This window comes from Tauraco erythrolophus, chromosome 1 (assembly GCF_009769465.1).
Source record: "Tauraco erythrolophus isolate bTauEry1 chromosome 1, bTauEry1.pri, whole genome shotgun sequence".
Taxonomy (NCBI): Eukaryota; Metazoa; Chordata; class Aves; order Musophagiformes; family Musophagidae; genus Tauraco; species Tauraco erythrolophus.
In genome coordinates, this window is record NC_141465.1 from 70,028,015 (window position 1) to 70,051,480 (window position 23,466).

General features: G+C 43.8%; 1 protein-coding gene across 1 annotated transcript in view; it reads left to right on the forward strand.

The window, feature by feature from the left end:
- Window positions 1–3,963: 3,963 nt before the first annotated feature.
- The window catches only part of COL4A1 (collagen type IV alpha 1 chain), a 131,579-nt gene continuing 112,076 nt past the window's right edge, over window positions 3,964–23,466 (forward strand). Inside the window, exon 1 of the mRNA XM_086610839.1 lies at window positions 3,964–4,026. Within this exon, the coding sequence (XP_086466965.1) occupies window positions 3,964–4,026 (63 nt within the window). The remainder of the gene's footprint in view (window positions 4,027–23,466) is intronic.

Genomic DNA, 23,466 nt, shown 5'->3' on the forward strand with positions numbered 1-23,466 from the left:
CTTTTCTGAGATGCCATTGCTCTGATCAGAATATAGCTTGAAAAAAAGTAATTTTCATTAGAAGCAGTTTAAAAAAATATACTAAGGGGGCACCAATGAAGTCACCAAATATTACAAAACTACTTAAGAAGTGTACTTTGGGAAAGACAGAAGAAAAAAATCAGCATTAGCAGAAGATGTATTCTCTCTGAAAAGGAAAAAAACAATAACCCAATAATGGTATTTTGGATGTAATATATTTGCAGGGACAGAAAGAGGGAGAAGAAATCTGCAAACTTGGCCAAACTTTGGGTAGTTAACACAACTTAATTTTATTTAAGCCAGATGAATATTTAGAACAGTTCCAAAGTTATTTGGGGCCTTTAACATCAACAGCCAGTGTATGCCAAAGAACGCTAAAGATAACTGGAGCCTGATCCACTTAATTTGGCTCTCTCTCCTAGTATTTCCTTCCAGGGCCTCCTCTTCCTTAGTTCTCTTCAAGCCTGCAACCAGCATCCTCTCCTCTTGCAGAGACATCATTTTTTCTTCCCCAATCCTCAGATATCCTAAACATCCTCCTCCTTTTCTTCCTTTCACTTTTTTCTTTGCTCAGAAACATCCGTCTCCCTAACAGCTAGCAGCAGCCTGCCAGGCAAGACATCCAGTCAAATGCTCTGAGTTCTCTTCTTTCTCTCCTTCCTGGCTTTCTCCTTAATCTCATTCCAGTTTCTTCCTATGTGCAATTTCACTCATTCAACAACACTTATCTCCAGCAGCTGTAACTTATTCACATATATAAGGCTGTCAAACTCAGCTGCTCTGTTTGTCTCACGACAGGCAGATCCGTGACTTTTTGAGATCTGGTCCTACAGGCTTTAATCATTCATAGTATTTTTTTTAATCCAAGCTAATAAAACACTTCATAACATTAGCACATTAATCCGTGTAACAAATAGGAGAAGATTCAATGTGACAAACAGGATTACAACATAAAGGATACGATTGCCAGCAACCCACCTGAAATTACACAGGTGCTGCTGCTGCTTCACACACACACCTACTTTGTCACTTTGCAAACACACTCGACCAGAGCTGTCACTGCAAGGAGCAAGCCAACCCCTCCTCCCAGCCCCATGCCAGCCTAAGTTTCTATGAATACGACTGATGATCTGACCAAGGCTAGAATTAGCTATTGCCCCTCTTTTCTTTTTAGGGACTGGTTAGTTTAAACAAGTGATTTTCCAATTCAGTTCACCATATGACTACAGAAAGACCTGTGCTGAGAAGGGAGTGGCATACAGGTGAAAAATAGGCTGACTATTTTGGTGGCAATGCAGCTCTAACTTTTCATGGAAACATGATCAAACCTCCTCACTCACATTTGCTAGGATATTTAATCTCCCATGCAGCCACCACCTTAGGAACAGTTAAATCAGGGAAATTAGACCTTCAAGCAGGCCAATTTACTCTTCCAAGATGCTCCAGGAAAACCAGCATGTGGAAATTCAAGCAGCCATGGCAAGACTGCATCCACTAACTGAGATAGCTTGAACGCGTCTTCGGTATACCCCTACAGTCACATCACAGCCTGCAGTCTACAAGCAAGAGCATGAAGGAGAACAAATTACCCCACGCTATAGGTAAAGCTCAGGTATCATGCTACGCACGCTACAGCACAACTTCATAAAAAGAAGAGTCATACGACAAATGCCGCCTTTTTATGTCAACTGATCCCAGTGATTTCCTTCCTGGGCCTGAAACGCTTGCATTATCACCAGGCTGCTCTGGTTTCGATAGCGCGTGACAATATTATCATCCATTTAGCGCTACTCAGCAGGATGACGTTTCTATCAACACATGGCAAAGAAAAGTAACACGTGACACTCGAGGTCCTCGCGTGCGTCCCTTCCCGTGGGGCTGTGCATCCCCAGCCTGCCATCTCTCCCTCAGCCACAATGTGGAGAGACCCATGAGCCACGCAGACCGACGGGCAAGCTCTAGGTGCCAACTGCAGCTCGAGGGCAAAATTTCTATGTGTCACAACAGCTGCTGCAAAAGCCCTAGTGTTTCCCGTTTTTTATTATGCCATTTTACCACAAGGATGTAACCGCATCAGATTTCTATAAGGAGTGCTAGCTCATAAGAAAGGGGTGGAAGCTGCCGACAGTAGGATTAAAATAAAAGTAAAATGTAATCCGGGTCCCACTTGCCCACAACCACAGAGCCCTACCCACACGTGGTGTCTGACAAATGCAGCCACAAGCCAAGTCCTAGCAGCCTTTCAGGCTGGAGTACCCAGGCCTGATCCAAAACCTACTTGCATTAATAACAATCCTTCCATTAAATTCACCAAGCTTCATAACAGGCAAATGGTGCACTCCCATATACGTTATCTGTCACTTCTTTCACGTCCTTGTGACACAGACCCAAGAGTTTAGTAACTTCTGTTTACATCAACACCTCAAGCAGATATTCGCAACCACCTATACAGCATCTAACTCACCAATTTTTATTTTTGGATTTAACAATTTAATTTAAACAACGATTTATGCATAAACATGCCTCTGATTTATAAAATTAAGCCTTAACTTCAACTTCTCAGTCCTCAGATGAGGTCTGTACTCAACCGAAGATATTTCATGTGCAGGTTAGCTTCTCCAAAGTACTCTCTGGTATCTATAGCACTGCATTTTTGTCCCACCCATCTATCTTGGTGCTTTTCTTATTAAAATGAAGATGTTCTGGGGCTTGCTGTGCTATTGCTTTGACAAATTACCCAATTTGAGCAAAAGTAACAGCAGAATACTTCAAACAACCTGACACTGAAGCCTTATGCTTCTCTGCTGAACATCATTTCGTTGAAGGCAGTAATCTGTAAGGCTTGCAGAGATGATTTGTTGGTTGTTTCTTTTAATGGAATGATAGATAAGCCATCTGGCAAAGGAAAATGCAGTTCCTTACTTGCTGGTACCAAGGAAACTGCTTTTTCCTCGTCTCTCCTCAGTAAAAGTCCTAAGGCATTTTACTTACAGCATCCACTTTGACGGCTGACAGCACGACTTCCATCAGGATCAGCAGAAGCCCCAGATCCCTGCAGGGAAAGGTGAATAAACACGATATTGTTTTCAGCTAGCACAAAACAAGCACGTGATAAAATCCCGCAGTCAAAGGTGACAATACGACTTTAACAAAGTTATTTCCAAAAGCTTGCCGAGCGGAATTACTTACTGACAAACAAAAATACGTGCACTAGGAAGCTGCGAGATGTCCATTTTCGCCCCTTCCCTGCCCGGGGGCTCGGCTCAGGGCTTCCTCCCGCCGGACGGCCGCCCCTGCAAGGCAGAGAAGAGCCCGCATGTAGCGCCGGTCCCCTCGGCGGAGGTCTCCGGGCTCGGCGACGCCGCTGCCGGGGCCGGGAGCGGCCCCACCGCCCGGGCCGATTCGGGGAGGGGGCGGTCGCGCCGCTCCCCGCCCCGCGCAGAGAGCGGCGTCCCGCCGGCGCGCAGCCACCCGCGGGGCCGCGGACCCCGACGGGCCAGGCACAGCCAGCGCCCTCGACCCTTTCCTTTTCCCTTTTCCCTTTCCCCTTCCCCTGCCCCTGCCCTGGCGCCGGCCCCGCGCCCGCTCCGCACCGTTGCGCGCCGCGGTGCCGTGCCCTCCCGGGCGGCAGCGGCGGTGTGGGGCGAGGAAGCGGCGCGCCTCCCCCCTCCGCCCACCACCCCTCCTGCCGCCGGCCCGCCACCCACCCGCGGCAGGGAGGAAGGAGGAGGAACAACAACAACTTGCCCGGGGGAGGAGAGGGGGCTGCCGCCGCCCATCGGTTAACGACGCGGCGAGTCCATCGCCCCCGAAGCATTCAAGGCGCCGCGGCCGCCACGGAGGGGAGAGGCGCGCATGTGGGGCCGGCCCCGCGGAGCCCCACACTGAGCCGCCGGCGCCCCGCCGCTCAGGGACCGACGGCGCGGTGCGGTGCGCGGCAGCATGCGGCTCTGGCTGGGCTTCGGGCTGCTGCTGAGCGCCGAGCTCAGCGCCGTGTCTGCCGCGGTGAGTACGCAGGGGCGGCTTCGGGGTGCCCACGCGGGACCCTCTCACCGGGAGGCGCCGGGACGGGACGGGACTGGACGGGGTGCCGGCGTGGGGCGGCGCGGCGCAGGGACCCCCCGTGCCGACCGCCTGCCCCTGCCTGAACTGCGCGGGGCCTCCGCTCTCGCCAAGGTGGAGCAGCCAGGTGGGCTTGGCGGGGATGCCGGGCTGCCGCGGGGCTGCGCCCGCTCGTTGGCCCTCCGCGGGCGCGGAGCGGGGCGCCCGGCACCGCGCGTCAGGCCCTGGCCTCCTGGCGGGCTGGCGGCGGGGGTGCGGGCTGGCGCCGCGGGACGGGCCCCGCCGCAATCTCGCTCTCCCACGGCTCGGCGAGGAGCGGCGCTGGCTGGGGAGAGAGTATAAAGCACGCACCCACTCGGGACTTAAAAGCAGAAAGTTGTGTTTTCGCGGTAAAAAAAGAAAAAAAAAGAAAAAAAAAAAAGATGCGCTCTTATAGGAGCTAAAAAAGAGGGAAAGGAAAAAAGAAGCTGTTGGTTGCTTGGATTGAAAGTGCCGTGCTCGCTGCCTTTGACCCCCGCGATGGGCAGTAGGCTGGAGACCGCGAAGGATCCTGATGTTAATGGCTAAAGTTGGGTTTTTGGCACCTTTCCCGATGCAGCTCGATTCGGCCACAGACATTTAAAATCGAAAGCATGCAAGTAGTCTGAAAGTTTTGCTCAGGGAGCTTATTTTATCACTGAGATATTAGCTATTCGCTGTCCTTAAGTTAAGCTGTCCTTAACTCTGTCTCCTGGCCCTCCTCAAGTATTTGTGCTGTTCCTTCTGTGTCTCCAAGTAAAGGGCAGTTGACATAATAATTTGAAATAGGTCTTTTTTTTTTTTTTTTTTTTTTTGGCGTCTTCTTGCTTTCTTGCATTTGGTTGGGTTGATACTGGAGTAGCAAAATTCAGGGATGCAGAATACTCTTCAGTAGGCATGGGCAGATGGACTTCTGTCATGCTTCCTGCTGTAAATGTAAGATCTTGTATTAGTTTTTTAATCAGTAAAAGAAGTATGGGAAAGGGTTACTTGAAACTCTTTTTTCTGCAGTTTCAGATGAAATTAAGTTCTAGAATGAATTTTGGTATCTCCAGGTGACCATGGGTACGGTGTGTTTGCCTTGCATCAGCTGAAGTAAGAGATGCACTGAACTTCTGATGTCTTATCTGTTGCTCCTAAGCTGATAGTATCAGGCATACTGTGGTTGCAGTAAATCACTGGGCGATGCATCTCCTTAGGCTATTCACCCGTTGCTTGGCATTAAGCTGATTTCTTTCAGGATATAATTAATTTTGATTAATTAAAATCTTTTGAAGTGAATGAGTCATGTTTGAATTCTGAATTTGGTGTTCCTAGAGGTATAAATATGTGTCTGTGAGATATGTCGCCGTCTTGCACTATAAAGTGAAGTCATTGGGTAAACCCTGACTGTCAATCAAAGACAGAAAACTGCATAGGGAAGATGTGCTTATTACAAGAAGATACAAACTTTAATATCAATTTTACAATTTCAGGTCTTCTGTAGCAACTCTGAAGAAGCTTTGCTTTAAAATTGTCCTTTATGTGCTGGATAAATAATTTCGTTAAAATCAAGATTCCTTAAAATGTGATCTGGAGCTGTTAATTATATTATGAAGTTATCCTCATAATTAACTGTTCTTTCTGTGCTCTGCTGACTGCAGATTTACAGTTCCTCATCAGCACCACTGGGAAGCACAAGTATGCTGTGGAAGTTGAGCTCCTTGCAGTTTCGTTGCCTTTGATAAACTTTCAGCCATACATGAGTGGCCTTTCAGTCAATTCAGCTCTGTTGGCATTGTCTCCAGCTCCACGCTGCTGCCTGTCACTAGCAACTACCCAAAGGGTGATGGAGTCCACTGTTAGCCAGCAGCATACCAGGCATGGGCGGTGGTCAAGGGGCTTTTTCTCTGGAGGTCCTTGAGCCAGGCTGATGCCTCTGAGTGATTGTGGCTGGGTGATGAGATCCACTGTACACCTGGGCAGAACCTCTTCTGCTTCTGGAGAGCTGGCACAGCTGGCCCAGCACTCACATTGTCCTCAGATGAACGCGTTCCCACTGCTTACATTTAAAGAGTAGTTGTGTTAGCAGAGGACTGCGTGGTAGGCAAGGTCATATGCAGTGTTGCCATAGGCTGAATGGAGCAATGGCTTTTCTCCTGCAAAAAAAAATGATGCTGGTTCTTTCCTGTCCCAAAAAAAGCTTATATTAGCTAAATTTTTTAAAAAACTGTATTTGTGCAGCCACAGTCTTGTCATGTTCTTAGTTGCCCTGTGGCCTTCATCACAGAATTGCTGAGGCTGGAGGGCACCTTGGCGATCATCTAGTCCAGCTCCCTGCTCAGACAGGGCCAGTTACAGCAGGCTGCTCAGGGCTGTGTCCAGCTGAGTTTTGAGTATCTACGAGGATGGAGACTCCGCAACCTCTCCAGCCAACCCGTGTCAGTGCCCAGTCACCCTCTCAGTAAAACTGTTTCTTTATACATGCATCGTGGTTGTGCAGGGGTAACTGACTGAGGCTTGAGACCATGCCTGTGGATGCAAACGTACCAGAAGCAGCTCGTGCTATGTTGGTGGTGGTGATTCTGCAGTCTAACAGGGCTGGCAGAGTGAAAAATTGTTTCTTATCGCTGACATATCTGTGATTAAATACATACAAGGAGATTTGGAAGGACTGCTCTCACGGAGGCATTTGACATAGCAAAGCCAGCCTTGAGCCAGCTCCTGCCAGGATCATGTGCCTTGGTACAGAAAAGGGAGCTGCTCCCTCGCAGCTCCCACATGTTGTAATGCTGCACTATAAGACGCATCCAGATGTGGCACTGGAAGCTCAGTTATTTACATCGACCAATTATAATTAAAATATTAATTGTAGCTAATCTGGACTTTTGTACTGTTCTATGTTCTTCTCAAGAGATTAATTTTCAAATTATAAGGACAGCAGAGTGGAAGACACAGCAGTAGATTAAGATGTTTCCAGGTCAGACTGAGAGAGTGCTCCCACGAGATGCCTACAGGAGAAGCTTGTTTTGATGGATCTCTGCAGGGGTTCTCGTTTCTGACACTTTTCGGGCTGCCATTTCCTTTGAAGAAAGTCCGTTTCCTAACATTAGTACTGCTTGGTTGAGAGATGACAATGCTATGGAAATCCCGGTTTCATGTTTTGGTACCTTGTCGATGCCGCTGCAGTGCCGATCCCTGTGCTCTCTGCAACGGAGCAAGATCTTACGGCTGCACCTGAGCCCTGGGGCGAGTCACCTTTGACACAAGTGGACTGACTGCCGTGTAATGCTGGGGGAATGGAGGAGATGCTCCATCCTCTGCTGCTCGGTGGTGGATTCAGCGGTCTCTCCGAGATCCCAGCCCATCTCCCTTTCTGCTTTTAGTGTTGGCAAAGCGGGAACCAGAGTTGAGAGCAAACTCTATCCAGCTACTAGGAGAAGGCGGGCCAAAACAGTGATAAAAGCATGCATAATTTTTTCCATAAGGACAATGCTGAGTCCACCAGCGCTGTTTGAGCTGAGCATACGGTGGCAGCTGGGGATGCACTGGTGGGAGGCCAGGAGGTTTCTATCCTTGGGTAAGCCCTGTCTGGGGACTGGTGTTCCCTCCGTGGCTGGGCAGAGGCAGCTCTTGTGTTCCCCCGTCCTATTTTTAAATTGTATTTGGGGCTACAGTCTGCCACATGCAATGCTAGGCCAAAAGCAAAAAAAATAAATTGCTTCCAACTAGTCTGAATGATTTTTCTGTTCCTTTTTTGTTAAAAACATGGTTTATTGAGATGAAGAAATACAGGGCAGATAAACCGAGAGCAGATAAAAAAAATTATCTTGGGCTTTTGGCATGTGGCTGAAGAGAAGTCTTATGACTGAGTCTGAATGACTGGCAGCACTTCACTTGGGTGTGCTTCTGCTGGGTTGGGAACCTGCCTTCTGCAACCATTTGCGTCTCAGGGCTGCCACTGTCTTCCGCGCTGAGAGACCTGTCCCTTAAGGCCATTTGACATCCTTGTCCCTAAATGTCTTCACTTGTCGATACCAAGTGTATGTCTAACAAATCCTGACAGGTTCAGTGGAACAGGTTGCCCAGAGAAGTTGTGGATTCCCCATTCCTGGGAGTGTTCAAGACCAGGTTGGATGAGGCTTTGGGCAACCTGGTGTAGAGGAGGGTTTCCCTGCCCATGGCAGGGGAGTTGGAACTAGATGATCTTTGAGGTCCCTTCCAACCCTAACCATTCTATGATTCTATGATTCTAGGTTTTTAGTTCAAGATGGAGATATGGTCACTTCAATTTAGAAAATGTTGCCAGGAGTAGAGGCCTAGATGACCTTCAGTAAGTTAAGCACCTCTTGCGCTAGAAGGCTTCACAGGGACATGAGAGACAGGATTTGGTGCCCCCTATCAGTCTATGATGGGGTGCAGGAGGGTCTGAAGGAGAGAAGTACAGCACTCCCTTTTCCTCCCATTGGAGCAAGGTGGCTTGGCAGGAAGGGCTATGAGACCTGGCGAGGCCAAGGGTGCACCACAGAGGGCTATGAGAGTGTGGGCAGGAAGGTGGCCTTCCAGCCTGTGGCGAGGAGCACTTGCCAGGGCAGCGACACTCCTGGGTTTGCCTGTCTACCCCCAGAAGCAGGGAGTCATTTGGTAAATGTATATACAGAGCAAAATGCACAGGCACTTCTGGGAGCGAGGGGGCAGGCCTGGTGGCTCCTTGCTCCCAGGGGAACATCCTTTGCCCTGCTGTCCATCCTGCCTGCTTCCCCTCTGCTACTGGCCACCTCTTCTACAGTATCATGGCACAGGGTGCCGGAGTCAGGAGAGAAGGGTAGGCTGTTTTGGGAATGTCTGACAGCTGTGTTGGAGAACGTGGTCCTTGAGCCTCTCTGAGCAGTCGGTCCTGACTCATCTCCGTGAACTTCGTTCCTGGAGCCAGCTGTTGAGCGTCAGCACACGCAAGCATGTTCCTAGACCGTCATCACAAGTAGCACAGTTTTTGCTTCTGAGCATTTGTGTGTATCAAATGCCTGCAGGACTACTGCTGTTTAATTGCAGCTCATCCGCTCGGCATATGTAATCCTGGGATATAGTTAGGTTATATAGTGCCTGAGGTTGTGCTGGATGTATATACTGTCAGTTACCTGGATCACATAGGGAAGTGTAGGATAGCTGCAACAGGCAGCTAAGACAATTGTTTAAAAGGTCAGAAACCATCTCTAGGGATAGGCTTATGAATATTGTTCTTTTTATAGAACTAGACTAAACAAAGGAAGATTCAACAACCTCAACATGAGAATAAATGGACTTGCTTCATCAGTGTTTAAAAGTTACATAGTGCTCCCTTCCCAGAATTTCCGTTGACTGTCCCATCACAAAGGCCCTTAACACCTTGCAAAATTTGGTCAAAGGGAAGAATTCAGGCACGGGCTGTGACCTGACTGGAGTAGTAACCTGTGCCTTTAATGAGTAGTTAAAGGTGTGAAGTACTGCTGCAACATAACCATGTTTGTGGGAAGATAAATTTTTGACTTCTCTGGGTTGTGACTGGCTGGAATTATTCTTGGTAATTTAATACATCAGAAAAGTATGTGGCATTAGCCCTCCAAGAGTCTTTATATAGCAGTAACTTGGACAATGTGGAAGTAAAATACAGAACAAGTTAAAACATCGTCAATATGTCAGTTGCTATCATTATGCAATTCTAATCTGAATTGCAGAATTCTTTACTTGCAGTAAAGAAAAACGTATTCTTCATAAAGAGTATAAGTAGATAGTTCACTGCCTGTTACTCTCTGGCATGTATAAGCAGATTAAGGATTCTCAAAGAGTTAATCAGAAAAAAATCGTGTCCATTTTAAGTTTCTATTTAGTATTGCGAAAAATATATGTATATAACTAAGCAGGTTTGAGTAAATATTTCAAAGACCAAAAAACTGATTGTTTAGTCTTCCTTTATCTCTGACTTATTCACTTTTAGATGGAGGAGCTTGGATAAACTTTCTTAATTGGAAAAAAAAAAAAAAGTACAGTAGCATATATTTAAAAGCACTTTAGCTTCCAGTCCCTTATACTTCTGCTATATTCTGTTCAGCTCTGGATTCTCTTAGTATAACTTTGATCCAATATCTCAGACATGTATTTTTAAGGAATCCTCTTACATTGTGCCTGCTTCTGTCGAACTTCCAACATGGGCAAAAAAACATTGTAAGCCTTAAGGTTGTATTAACTCTTCTTAGCTCAGGTGAATGCATGGTGGTGGTAGGAAATACCCCTTTTCATCTCTGATTTGCCAAGTTGTCAAGTGCAACTTGTACTTACAGCTTCTGGTGAGGACTGTCGCCCTGCTTTTATAGCCGTGCTGGGGTGTTGCAGTGATATTGGTGCTGTTCTGGTGCAAGGTGCTGCAGGGTGGGAGCAGGTGGCAGGTGCCGGCAGCCTGGGAGCGCACTCGGGTGGAGATGAGTCAGCCTGGCCTCACAGCCCACAAAAAACTCCTTTTATTTTGGCCTGGATTGCCTTACAATAATGTAGTAAAAAAAGACATGGCCAAAGATGAAGGAAGCCAGAGAAGAGTTGCAGAAAGATGAGGTTTCTTTTTTTTTAGTTTGTATTTTTTTTGTTAACTTCATGTAGCATATCAAAAGGATGCTGTTCTCACACGTGTTCTGAAATAAATGACATAAGGTTTTCCAACGTTGTGCCAACCTAATGAAAAGGTTACAGAAAGAGTAACTGTGTTTTTGGCAAAGTTTCTCAGCTACTTTTATGGAATTTTACGTAGGTTAGGTTAGTTGGGTTTTTTTTTGGGTGGATCCAAGAGAAGAACTACTAAACATCCTCTGTTCCCCTCCTTTCCTCTGCCTTTTCTCTCTGTGTGTGCTCCTGCTGCCTTCACCTTTACTGCTGCTGGCAAACAGCCTCTTGCAGGGTCTGAGGAAGGGTGTGCATCTTCAACAGAACAATGTAAAGGACAAAACACAAAGTACTGTCAAGTGTGCAGAGTAAACAAATTGCAAAGTAATAATTCATTTTCTTTCATCTTTTTGTGGCTTTCATCCTCTAGTAGCAGTGACAAAGGCAGTGTTTTGAGGTGAAGGTTTTTAACATGACTGGAAGGGAACAGGCAGAAGAAATTATCAAAGTTATAAAATAAATTCAAGAATTAGTTTGATGCATAAGGATTAGTAGGAAGAACTAGAATATTTTAATTAAAAACCTAGCGAGTTAGGTCTTTCGCATTCAGAAGATACAGCCTTTTATAGATTAAGCATGGGACAAACTATCTGCAGATAACAATGTATACCTTAAAGAACATTTCAAATGCTACAACTGGGAAGCAGAAATAACTTTTTAGGTAATTTTTATCACCCCAGCGGAGAACCCTGTCCAGCTGTCAAAGTGGGAGCAGAAGAGATGTGTTGAAAAGCTTGAGTTTGCCAACTCTGTACTTCATCTCTGAATTGAGATATGATAAAAGCCACTAATCAGTTCTACATGTTGAACTTTTTTAAAAGGTGCCGGAAGTCTGGTGGTGTTCCCTAGCATGTGCTAGAAGAAAACGACTTGAGGCAACAAACATTGCGTTTCCTCTACCACCTTTAAAATTCAGTGTCCAGCCTTCTCTTTGCCTGTGTTTGTCTCAGCTGCTGTGGGATTTATAATCTCTCGGGCTACACGAGAGGTCTGTGGTTTCACCAAGACGGTGAACCTTCCTTCTAGCCAAGGTGCCCTCTCGTGTGTCTTCTGTAGATGAGGATGTTGTCTTAACATTGGGGCATGAACCTGGTAGAGTGTTTCTAAATGGTTTAGTGGATGAAAGTGTTCTAATTCATCGATATAGTTGATGCCATTCTTATGTGAAGATTATTTCTATAGGTAATCATGCTGGAAATTCACAGTGAAGTATGTAATCTTTCATGCAAATAATCACTAACTAAGGGGAAAATGTATTATTTTATCAGCTGGTTCTATTTTAATAGATAATTTATGGGGTCCTTAGTTTTGTATACTGATACTAGAATGAGAAAGGCTTTTTCTTTTTTTTTTTTTTTTTTTTTTTTTTTTTTTTGTCATGACATGTTTCAGTTGTAGCTAAGGGATAAAACAAATTAGCCCATTTTCACTGGATAGCTATGTGCTGACTGGATATTGTAAGTCGTTTGGTGTTGTTAGTCCGGTTGTTTATCTAGTGGTAGAAAACTTGTTTTCTAGTCTACTGAAGACTTCTGTTAAAATATTTTATAATCTAAAAGCATTGAAACAAATCCTAAGATTGTAATGAAACCCAAATAAGGCTGAAAAATTGCACTGGTATGGACTTAAGGGGCTGTAAAGAGTTAGAACAAAAGTTTGAAGAAAAATTAGTACAGTAATGGTTTGTACTCATAGTGCACATATTAAGAGAAAAATCAGCTAAGTGAGGGTAGACTCAAACATTCCAGGAATTTTCGTATTGTGCTTGAAGCTCTGTCCCTTTTATGGCAATGGTAAGTCAGTTATCTGATAGCAGAATAAAAAAAAGGATAAATTCTGGCTGCCATAAAGCCAAGATGCATGTGCAAGCAGTATTCAGGGCCAAAACACAGGAGAAATTTTAGCTGTAAATACACGTGCGTTTTTAACACTTGTAAAAACAGGCAAGGAAGACTAAAACTATGTAAATACTTATAATATTACAGCTTTGCTTGAGAAAATTATGAGGTTTTTTACTGAAACTTATTTTTTTTTAGCTGAAGTCTGTTGACTGGGGCTGTATCTGTTAAGAATAGCTGCATTTTTGGAATCAACTTGGAAATATTTAGAGAAAAACAGGGAATAGCAAGAGGTATAAATGAAAATGGGAAGGAAGTAAAAAGCTTAAAATTATCCTAGGAAGTCTATGGTTTTATCCTTTTTTTTTTTTTTTTTAAATGGTACAGTGATTCCAACGAGTCAAGGCTGCGTGACTCATCCAAGGGGCCAGAGTAGAAACCAGGGCAAGAAGCATCCTGAAAGCCAGGGATTAGAAGAGATTGTCAAGAACTGGTATTACAAAAAGAAGAAGTCGGGAGAGGGGGAAAGGATTAAGTGCTAGAGTCCTGCACGGACAGTTTTGCTTAGCTATAGAACAACTGTGGGAGCTGACTCTGGCTCCTGGTCCCTGCCAACAGTTGCAAGGACCCCCCCAGCTGGCAGTCCCTGCCTGGAGGGTTGGTTGTTGGCAAATCTTGGCTAGGGAAGACTCAGGCGTGGGTTCTGGTGATGTTAATTCTTATGCAATGTAATCCTACTGTCTGTGACTTTCTATTACTATTTTAAAACTTACTTCCCATTATGGACCTCAATGATAGAGCAAATGTTTTACCAATGCCTAAAGTCTTTGGGTTAAATAATGTCTCAGCTCATGCCCTTGAGAATGCCAAAATAATAGCTCAGATCATGCAGAAAAACAAATCCATCTTGTTGGGGGCGTGCCTTTGAAAATGTGCTGTGATTCACACTGGTCAGACAAACAGTGGATGCTGATTTCTGATGCATTTTCCAGGAATGGTGTGCTTGGTTGGGACAAAGCTTGTGATCTTGAATGGACTGGATGTGCCGTGAGCATAGAAGAGCTTTGAATGGTAACCCCTGAGACGTGCAGGCAGGCAGCTGCCACCCTCGCAGTGGTTCTAGCTCAGTGTCCTCTGTCCTGTCAGGTGCAGGGTCATTTCCTCAAAGTTGCTAATAATTTCATCTTCCATTTAATTAATTTTTAGAGTAGTTGAAGGTGCTAAGGATGTGGAAGGATTTTTCCTAGAGCATCGAGAAGATCAAAGATGATGGTGACAGGGCAAAGCCAGAAAACTGCATAGGTCAAAAATGAGGAAGGTGGTTTTGTGAGGATGCTTCTGTGTGATGTCATTATAAGAATCATGTTTTCTTTCTGGAATATTCAAACAAAATCCTCAAAGGAATGAGCCTAGCAAGTGATTGCCTTATACCCAATTGTGTCACCACAGTCTTTGCAAAGGCAACATACATACCTGTTAAAAAGTGTTTGTTCTAAACACCTTCCTCACGTTCAGATGCACTTACTCACCAATACCACAGGAGCTACTGGTGCTGGAATGGACTTGGCAATGTGGGAGCAAGAGAAGCAGATCTGAGCCATCCTCACGGGGAAAATAATATCCTTTAGATATGCTATTCCCAAATACTGCCAGGCCCACAGAAAGTACAACTGCACAAACCACATATAGGATATTATCAAGACTATGTTAACCTCTGAGCTGGCATCTACACGATCCCTGTGCAGCTTGAAATGAAAGCCAGCATATCGTGATTTTGGTCCACAGTTTGCAAATTACCAATTTTGTGCACAATTTTACTCACTCACACAGCACAAGACACCTGTGTCTATTGATAGACATGTGAGTCTTGACTCCGTTTCAGCAGGAGACGTTTTGTATTTGTTTAATGTCAATATATCAATATAATTTATTTTAATAAATAGTCTCCTGTTGATTAAAATCAAATGAATCATTTTAGCTTATAAAAGAGGACAGCAGGCAGAACTTAACGCAGTGCCAAAACACTCCATGTGCTGAGTATCTGTCTTCTGTTGAGCTGAGGTTTATTTTAGCTGGACTGTTATCCTGTACCATAGGACCTATAAGCAATTCTTTGTTTTTGTAAATCCCCATTCGTTATCATAGATTAAAGTCTGAACATTTCACGAACAAAACGTGAGACGTTCTGCGTTTCCCTCCCCATGCGTGCTCAGATGCATGCCATCGCTGCAACGGTAATGGACAATTACACGGAACGGGTTTGCACATGGCGCAGCGTGTATTTATATGGTGCAAGAAAAATGTATGAAATTGATTGATACGGGAAGGTGCATATGTGATTGTGTCATGTTTTGTGTTGTTTTCGATAATGCCTCTACATTTCTGATAAATGTGGTTCAGCTGTCTAGGAAATTGTTTCACAGTTCTAAATCCAAAGATATAGAAATAATATCAAATCAGTCACGAAGACAGAGAAGGAGTTCTCTGTGAAGTTGCACATATTATTGGATGAAATATTGCTGAAAAGAATTGAATGTTGTGATGTACTTAAAATGTGAGCCTCTTAGATGAGTTTTTCTGTACTTGAAGACAACTAATGAATTTCTGGAATGTTAGGTAAAATATAAAGCTTGGGTGTAATGCCACTAGTTAAAATTGAATTTATAATGTTGCATGTAAAGTGATCCGTTACTCGTCACTATTGTTTGCTCTGTTAGAAAGTATGAAGTGCAGAATACCTGTGCTTATATTTATAGTATTAGATGGAAGCTGCCAAGAAAGCATTTTTTAAATCTGAATCACACCATGCTAAAGGCAGTATTATGATGTGCCTTCATAATTAACCAATTTCATAGTTGTTGCTGGTGGTAGGCAGCAATCTCTGTTTCCCTCATTACCAATTATTAATCTGATAGCCAAATATCAAGTGATGTAGTTCATAGGAATTGTCCTTTTGACTGAATTTTGGTGCTGACGCTTCAAGATCTGACTGGCTGCAGGAATTCAGTGACCCACTAAGTGTAAAACTGAGTCTGTCATGGAGAAGCCTGAGCTTACGGAGATGTCTGCTTCTTGAGACCGCTTATTTGCCTGCCTCTGTTTGATGAGTGGAAAAAGAATGGGACTATGAAAGAGTCAAGGCACTTTGCACGTTGTGGTGAAATACTGAGATACCAGCTTGGTGCAGAAACAATTTCTAAGTGTATTGGCTGGGTAAGACCAACAGCCGCACTGAGATGTCCCCTTGTGCCTTCCCATGTCTGCTGTGCTCCCTGTGGGATAGGCAACATTTCAGCCTTTTTCTTACACCTGCTTTACTGCGGAGTACAGAAAGGGTGTATTACCTTTCTCTTCCCTGGCTATTTATTGCCTCCTACACTTAAAGCCATGGAGGTGAATCAGCACCCTTTGACTTTTGCTGGCTGCGGCACATGGCTGAGGCTCGGACTGGCCGGCAGCTGGGACATGCTCCTGCGGGACTGGCAGCAGCACCCGCTGCCCTTCATCCCGTGGGGACAGGTAGAGGAGTATGGACCAGCTGGCAGGATGCCCAGTCAGGCACTCAGTGGTCGCATCTGCTCCCCGTGAGCCCGATGATTTTTTTTTTCATATATGTTTGTTTACATGTTGGAACTTAGTGGTGATGGGCTGATAGCTTCCTAAAAACTTAGGCAATTAAAATGTGACAGAACAGGTGAAAATATATGCTGTTGTCTAATGTTGGGAAGCCATTAAAAGCCTCTGGATTTGTTGACAGCTAGGCGGTGATCGAAGAGAAACCACCTAGGCAGTGGTCAAGGTAGATTAACAGGGGAAAAACCTATTGAAGCTCTAGGCTGAGTCATCAAAGACAGTTTTTTTTAAAAATAGTAAAGGCATTAATAAAGAGACATCTTCCAAAATGTTATCAGTAGACTACAAGGCAAATTTTTTAATAGGGTTTGGTTTAGTATTTCCCACTGTTCAGTGAACACTTCAAACTAGTGTCAAAGATTGTGGATGTATTTCTTGGTACTTTTTATCTCTATTCTAGACATGTAATTAGTGCCTACTAACAGAAGGATTTGTTAATAGAACCCCCTCTGTATTACATGTAATATTAGAAAGTATTTTATACTTCATTTTGTGACAACATATCTAGCACTGCTCGCTCCTTTTAAGACTGAGAGATGCGTTATGAATAATGTAGATAAAAACCTCCTTTTGGTAAGCAAGGATCTGTTGCAGATGCTTCCCCCCCTGCCCCACCTTTCCATCATTCACTTTTATTTTTCCTCAGGAAAAGTGAGACGTTTGTCCCCTAACACCTTTAAAACCTGTGGGAACTTGTCACACGTAAGTCAGGATCATGAGTCCAGATGGATAATAAAGAAAGAATAACAGATTCCAATGACTTTCTTTTCCCTTGCCAATAAACTCAGCAAAGCCAAGATTCTGACTTTGTGGTAAAAATAAAATATTATTTTTCACTTCTTTTGGGTTAAAAGACGAACTTTCACACTGAGCAGTCTAAGGTTTTATTTTTCCTGTTTGCTTTATTCTGCGGTGCTCTTATCAAGCCGTTTTAGACATGATGCTGTGGACATTACGTCCTGTCCAAAGGAAGAGTGTCTGTTTCAGAAATAAACCTATAATGTTGTCTCTGGATATACGCCACCATGCCACAAACCCCTTGAGGGCTGTTACCTTTTGTCTGAAGAACCCAATGCGGTTGTTGCATCTCCGGCAGCTCCCCCCCTCCCAATGCACAATCGCCTGCTCCCTCAGCTACAAGCAGAATTGCAAACAGGTTCAGGTACTGCAGCCTGAAGTGATGGTCTAGGGGAAGGTGTCCCTGCCCATGGCAGGGGAATTGGAACTAGATGATCTTTAAGGTCCATTCCAACCCAAACCATTCTATCATTCTATGATTCTATGATTCTGTATTTGTAAGGAGCTTGTCCTAGAGTAGCTTTCTTGCTACTGTTCTTTCCCTTTCCCCTTTTTCATTGGTGTATATAAGGAACTCTTCTCCCTGAGCAGCTCCGGCTGGGTGCTTAGATACTCTGAGCAATTAGCATGGATCTCTAGTTCCATAAAGCTCATCAACTGCTGACCTGGTTCCTGTCCTAGGATAAGGTCAGCTTGTTGCAGATCTGGTGGACCGAGGGAGATGTTGCAGACAGTATCCAGGCCAACTGCAGGTGAACGCGGCTGGCCGCAGGCGTGGGAGCAGAAATCCACTCCCTGTTTTGCCACTGGCTGCTTTGGCAGCCCTGGGCAGTATTTTTGGCTTCTCCGTGTCTCCCGTTCCCAAAAGTGGAGTAAGGATAACAAAACTTCCTGATCTTCAGAGCAGGATAGAAGTCAGTTAGTTGTGTGGTATTCTCTGATAGGGATTATACAAAGCCGGAAAGTGTATAATAAAAATTCATTTGATCAAGATTGAAGATTAATTTTTCAGTATCACCAGCTTCAGGAATAATACAGTGTGCATGTCCCGAAATCTGGCAGCTCACACCCATCACTTAACATGTAACTATGGGTTGTCTAGCTGTTCACCGTATTGGCCTTCGCTGTTCTCATTTTATGGTGTTTCTACAGTAACCACAGAGACCAAAACTTTATTTAAAGAGGCTAAATATCAGAATAGGAAAAAGACGGATGATCAAGGGGAATTTTGTCAGAGAGTTCAGGATAATGCACCAGATTAGCTGGGGATTTCCATCTGAAGCTTTTATTTTGGCTACTTCTTCGTGACCCTCTTTGAGAACGAAGTTGTTCCTAACTTTAATGACAGTGTATTTAAAAGCATATCTTATAAATTGTTTCTGCTTAGGACCCCAAACAAGAAAACTCTTTTTTTTTTTTTTTCTACAAAAAAGGCAAGTATTCACAGAATTATTTGGAAGAGTAAAGGTAATGGATATGAATTTTGATATCCAGTGCAGAGGAAGAAAACAAAAGTGATTGGACAGAAGAGCTTTAAACCCATGTGCCTTATGATGCCTGCCAATTTGTCTGAGGAAAAAACAGCCAAGGTATCTATTTTAAATTTATATTATTGATTTTAAAAAGTCTTTTGGAAATGGAAATTTTAGCTTTCTATTTTTTTTTCACTCTCTTTAACACAAAATTCCTTTCCACTGAAGAAGGAGAAATTAAGTAAATGAATGAAGGGAAGGCTTGCCAACAGATGATAAGCTGTTGTGTTAGGATTGTTATAAATAACTATTAAAAGTTCAGATCACAGTACGAGAGTATGTTACCTGCTCTCCTCTTCTCTCACTGCTAATTGAAAATAGGAGGGGAGTGATTTAATTTTTTATGATTGATTTTACAGTGTTGGACAAGATAGGGAATGCAGGCTGTTCTCAGCTGGAGAGCAAACAGTAGAGCTATTCTTTTGGTCTGAAAACCCTGACCTCGTAGGGAAAAGTGATCCAACTGCTTCCAAAATAGGCACATCTGTATAGTGTAGTACTTTGTCTCTCAGTGATACTTGATGTACACTCCACCAGTTGACGTACGGGTGAAGTAAATGTAGAGTTCCAGGATAAAAGGCATGAAACTACACCTCATCCCAAAAATTTTAGGCACCCCTTTGTGTTTTTTGTTTAGAAAAGCTATGTCAATCTATTTCAGGAAGTACAGCAGACAGCTGCTTTTCTTCCTTCTTAGTATTTGTAGTTTCTGGTGGGCACATAAATACCTTCTCTGTCTTAAATAGATTTATGCAGATGAAATCACTCTAGCAGCATTATAAAAGTAAATTTTTCTGCATTCAGGTGCTGAAATGCAGACATGGAGATGGAAATGCAAAGCATGCATCCTGTCAGTTTGCTTTGCTCTCTTTCTCCCTTGAAGGAGCAATGTAGTTCAGATATTCAGAAGACATAATGAAATTTAAATGTGGCTATAGAGCAAGGAGTGGATGTAATCTTACATTTGTAAGTACTGTTTTTTGCTTGTAGACAATTTCTTTGTTGAGTTCAAGAATAAGAAAGCTCCCAGCTGCTGTCAGCTCCTCGCCCCAGTAGTATCAGTTAGAAATGCAGTAGGTGTTGCAGAACCAATTGGTGGGGAAATAGATCTGTTGCTTTTCTTAAAATAGTAGGCAGCCTTCTGAGCAAAAACCTTCATTCAGCTGATTAGGAGAATGAATTGATCACACTGGCAAGATATTGGGAGTCAAGAGACTTGGTCTCTGTTGTAAATATGATTCATTTTGCGGGGTTGGACAGGATAGGGAAGCAGGCTGGACTGACTTGCTGCCTGATGCCAAAGTGACTGCATCCCTCAGGGCTGCCAAAAGAGATGTTTCCAGTCCTTTTCCTCATGTATGTTAGCCTCAGTGTTCCTTTTACTGTAAGCTGGAGCCTGTTTCAGCCCAGCTGGTTCCCAGCATTGGCTGCTGGTATGGGCTGACTGCGTGATGGCCAGTGTTAGCATGGGAGAGGGAGTGGGAACGGGGCCAGACCACAGCTGTTAACAGCAGCAGGGATTTGGGCTGTGCTGCAGGGACTGTGTTAACCACAGCTTCAAGGTGTGGTTTCACATCAGAGCTGGACTGACTTAGAAGGAGGGGTGGAGGATGAGTGGGGTTGACCTTCTGGTCACAGGCAGCTATTAGTTGGCTTCCCCAAAGTGCAGCCTCGCTCCCTCTCTACTCTGTTTGCATTTGGAGCGGTGGTGGCTGTTAAATGTGTTTGCATGATGTATAGCCAAATGCACTTCCCTCTTACTGCTGTCCATATGCTGACATAATACTAATATATCTTTGTACAGAGAAAATGCTTAAAGAATATTCTGTTTTCATAGTCAAGCTCTGTGCAACCTAAATATGGGCCCCTTTCGCATCATACTAGCCTTTAATTGCTTGATGGATTTCACAGGATCCCACCTCATTCAATACACAGAACAGACTGTGCTCACTGAGTGAGGGAGGATGCAGGGTTTTTTTTTGCCTTACTTTTAGCTTTTTGGACTTGTTTCTTATTTAAGATCTCATAAACAAGTCATGCTTTGAAGGCAGAATAACTTACCTTCAGCTTCTTAGGAGCTTTGTATGGCTTTTATCACAATAATACCTAAATACCTCAAAAAAAGCACACACTGATTTTTAGACGCTTACTCCCCGGATGGAAGGAGACAGCCTATTGCTGCGCTCAGCTGTTTCACCCCATTCTGTTCGTGCGAGCCAGAGCGCTGCTTGAACCTTTCCGAAAGATTTCATAGCTGTTTGCTGACCATTTGGGAGAGGAAGCGTAGAGAAGTCCAAAGTACCTTGTAATTAGCATCTGATAGCATTTCATAGTTTGCTTTTGACACAGTAGCTTCAACGGAAGACAGGTCTTTGAGATCTTTGGTCTGAGAAAAGATCTACCACCAACCATGTAGAAAATGGAGAATGTATAATCAGTGACTGTCTGTGAAAAGTGTGGAAATGATTTGTGCGATGTCTTTAAGGAATTTTGTGGTAGAAGCAGGGACTGGATCCCATTCTCCAGGGCACCACTCAACTGCCTTATCCAGGAAATGTCTTTGCAGTTGTCTGCTTCAGATCTCCATGCACCTTGTAGTACCTGCAGCAGCCAAGCAGCAGGCACGCAGGCAGCCTGCCTTGTGACAGCAGAACCCAATGCTGAGATTCCATATTCTCTTTAAGTTGACCTCAGTGGGGCTGGCACTGACAGGGGTGGCCATGGTCTCTCACAGCTCATGCCTATTTTTGGAAGGGGAAAGCGTTTTCCAGCAGGGAGTTCCTTGTTGTGGCTTACTAGGCAGCAAAAGTGCAAGACAGATAGGGTGGTGCCAGCTTGGCCAGGCCAGGCTGACGTGGAGGACTTGGGTTGCCTCAGAGCAATAGTAATTCAGTGAGTTCAATCTGTGCAAGGAAAGCAAGAGCTCTCACAGACCACCTTAATTTTACATTTCCTGACTTGCCTTAGCATGGAAGAAGAAGGTTGTAAATCTAAAACTTTCAAAAATATTTGAAAGAACAAAGTGAATTGAACAGAAAAAGAAAAATGTAATAATTTTTCCATTTTGACTCTTTCAAGAAAGGAAGGTTGTAAAGTGTAGCTCCACCACAGAGACTGTGATGAGAGGTACCAGTCCCCTGCTGCTGTCAGTTACCCTACCACTTTCTCGAGGCGAGAGAAAGATGTGGTATTTAAAATCCTTTCTCAAAGGCTTCGTAGTTAGTTACTGAAAGCAGTGCTGAAATGGAAATTCATTTTTGCATATCTCATCCAGGCTATTGTTTTGCTCCAGTAAAGAGCCTGCACTCTGCTTTTTTCTTCTCATTTTCTCAGCCCGGTGTCTTTCACCCGACTGTATCGGTTATTTTCCTTTTACGTTATCTATTTATCTTACCTGGCTTCCCTTTTCTCCTTGCTCCTTTGCTGTCATAGTCCAGTCCCAGTGTGTTTGACTGTCGTTTTAGTCTTACCCTTCTCTCTTCACATGAAGCCAGTTGACCGTACATATATCGGCAGGGCTACTAGCTTTGCCTGTAATAAGCAAGAAAAGAGTATGCAGCAAACCACAGGTTTTGAAGTTAGCATTGTATGTACTTGAGTATTTTGCCTTTTAACTGCTGATGAGCAGGCAGTTTCCTATTTACAAGCTGCTTAATCTGTTTGATGCACCCATTACAACATCTGTGCTCCTCTTTTGGAGTTCTTGTCTTTCTGTTGAACTGTTGCCAGATACAACTGATATGTCTGAAAATATGGAAGAGTTGATGGAACAACTGTCTGTGTTTTTCCCTGGAAATTTTTCAGTAGGTTTTTGCTTCGGTGGGGTTCTGTGTTGTGTTTTATCGTTATCCCCTCCAACGCTTAAAATCGCTGTGAGAAAATGGAAAGGTCAGATGCTGCAGGACTTCCTTGTGAACCTGCTTTCCATCTCACAAATATGAAGCTTTTAAAACTAGCTAAAACCTTTGTTGAAGCAACTGGAGAATGATAAAATCTATGAATTCAGCTGAAGCAATGGCAAAACTGCAACACAGTTATTTTTAGGCTTTATGTAGACAGATGCAGCTTTTTTGCAAACCATTTTGAGTTATCTGTGGTAATAGAAAATTCCATATTACTATTAAATGTGTAAAACTTGAAGTTTTCTAAAGCATGTTTCTCCTTAGAGAGTATCTTTCAGAAGATCAGTGTTGGCACTGTGACAAGGCATGTCCTTCTACACAGGGTGCCTTCTATGCACTGTTGGTAGCAGTTAGCCCCAGCTGTTTACTGATGGCAAGTGAGCACCTCAAAACAATTCATAAAGCATTATAGATGTATTAAACACAGATTATGTTTTGAGATTTTTCAAAGTATCTGTTTAAAGTAGTAATTAATTAAAAAAAAAAAAAAAAAAGGTCCTAATTGTCCAGAAAGGTCATGATATGCCATTCTTGGAGAAAGCAATTTGACACTGAGAAGCTGGATAAAGCAGTGTGATGTAATTTTATATAGCCCTTAGGACAAAAAGAAATATGTAGTTTTCAATCTACTCGTAGGCTGAGTGGAAATACAGTAGAAGGGGAAAATCAGGAGGGTTGAGTGTAATATTGTAGCAGGTGTTGCTTGTACACGCAACAATTTCAAAGCTTATAAAGGCTAGAAAGCTCTCTACGGTTTCAGTGAGCTTCAGTTTAGATCTTGAACATTGGACTTAGGACTGTGCTAAGACTAAGAAGTGAAGAAGGAAATGAGAAGAAACCTGGCAGCCAAAAGTTCATGCTTCATTGGAGTTCCGTGGTCGGATTTTGCTAGAGGTGATCAGTAAATATTGATGAATTATTGCAGGTAGGTATCATGGCATAAACATACAGTTTAGTAAGAATGGCTAAAAAGTTTGAGGAATGATGGGAGTG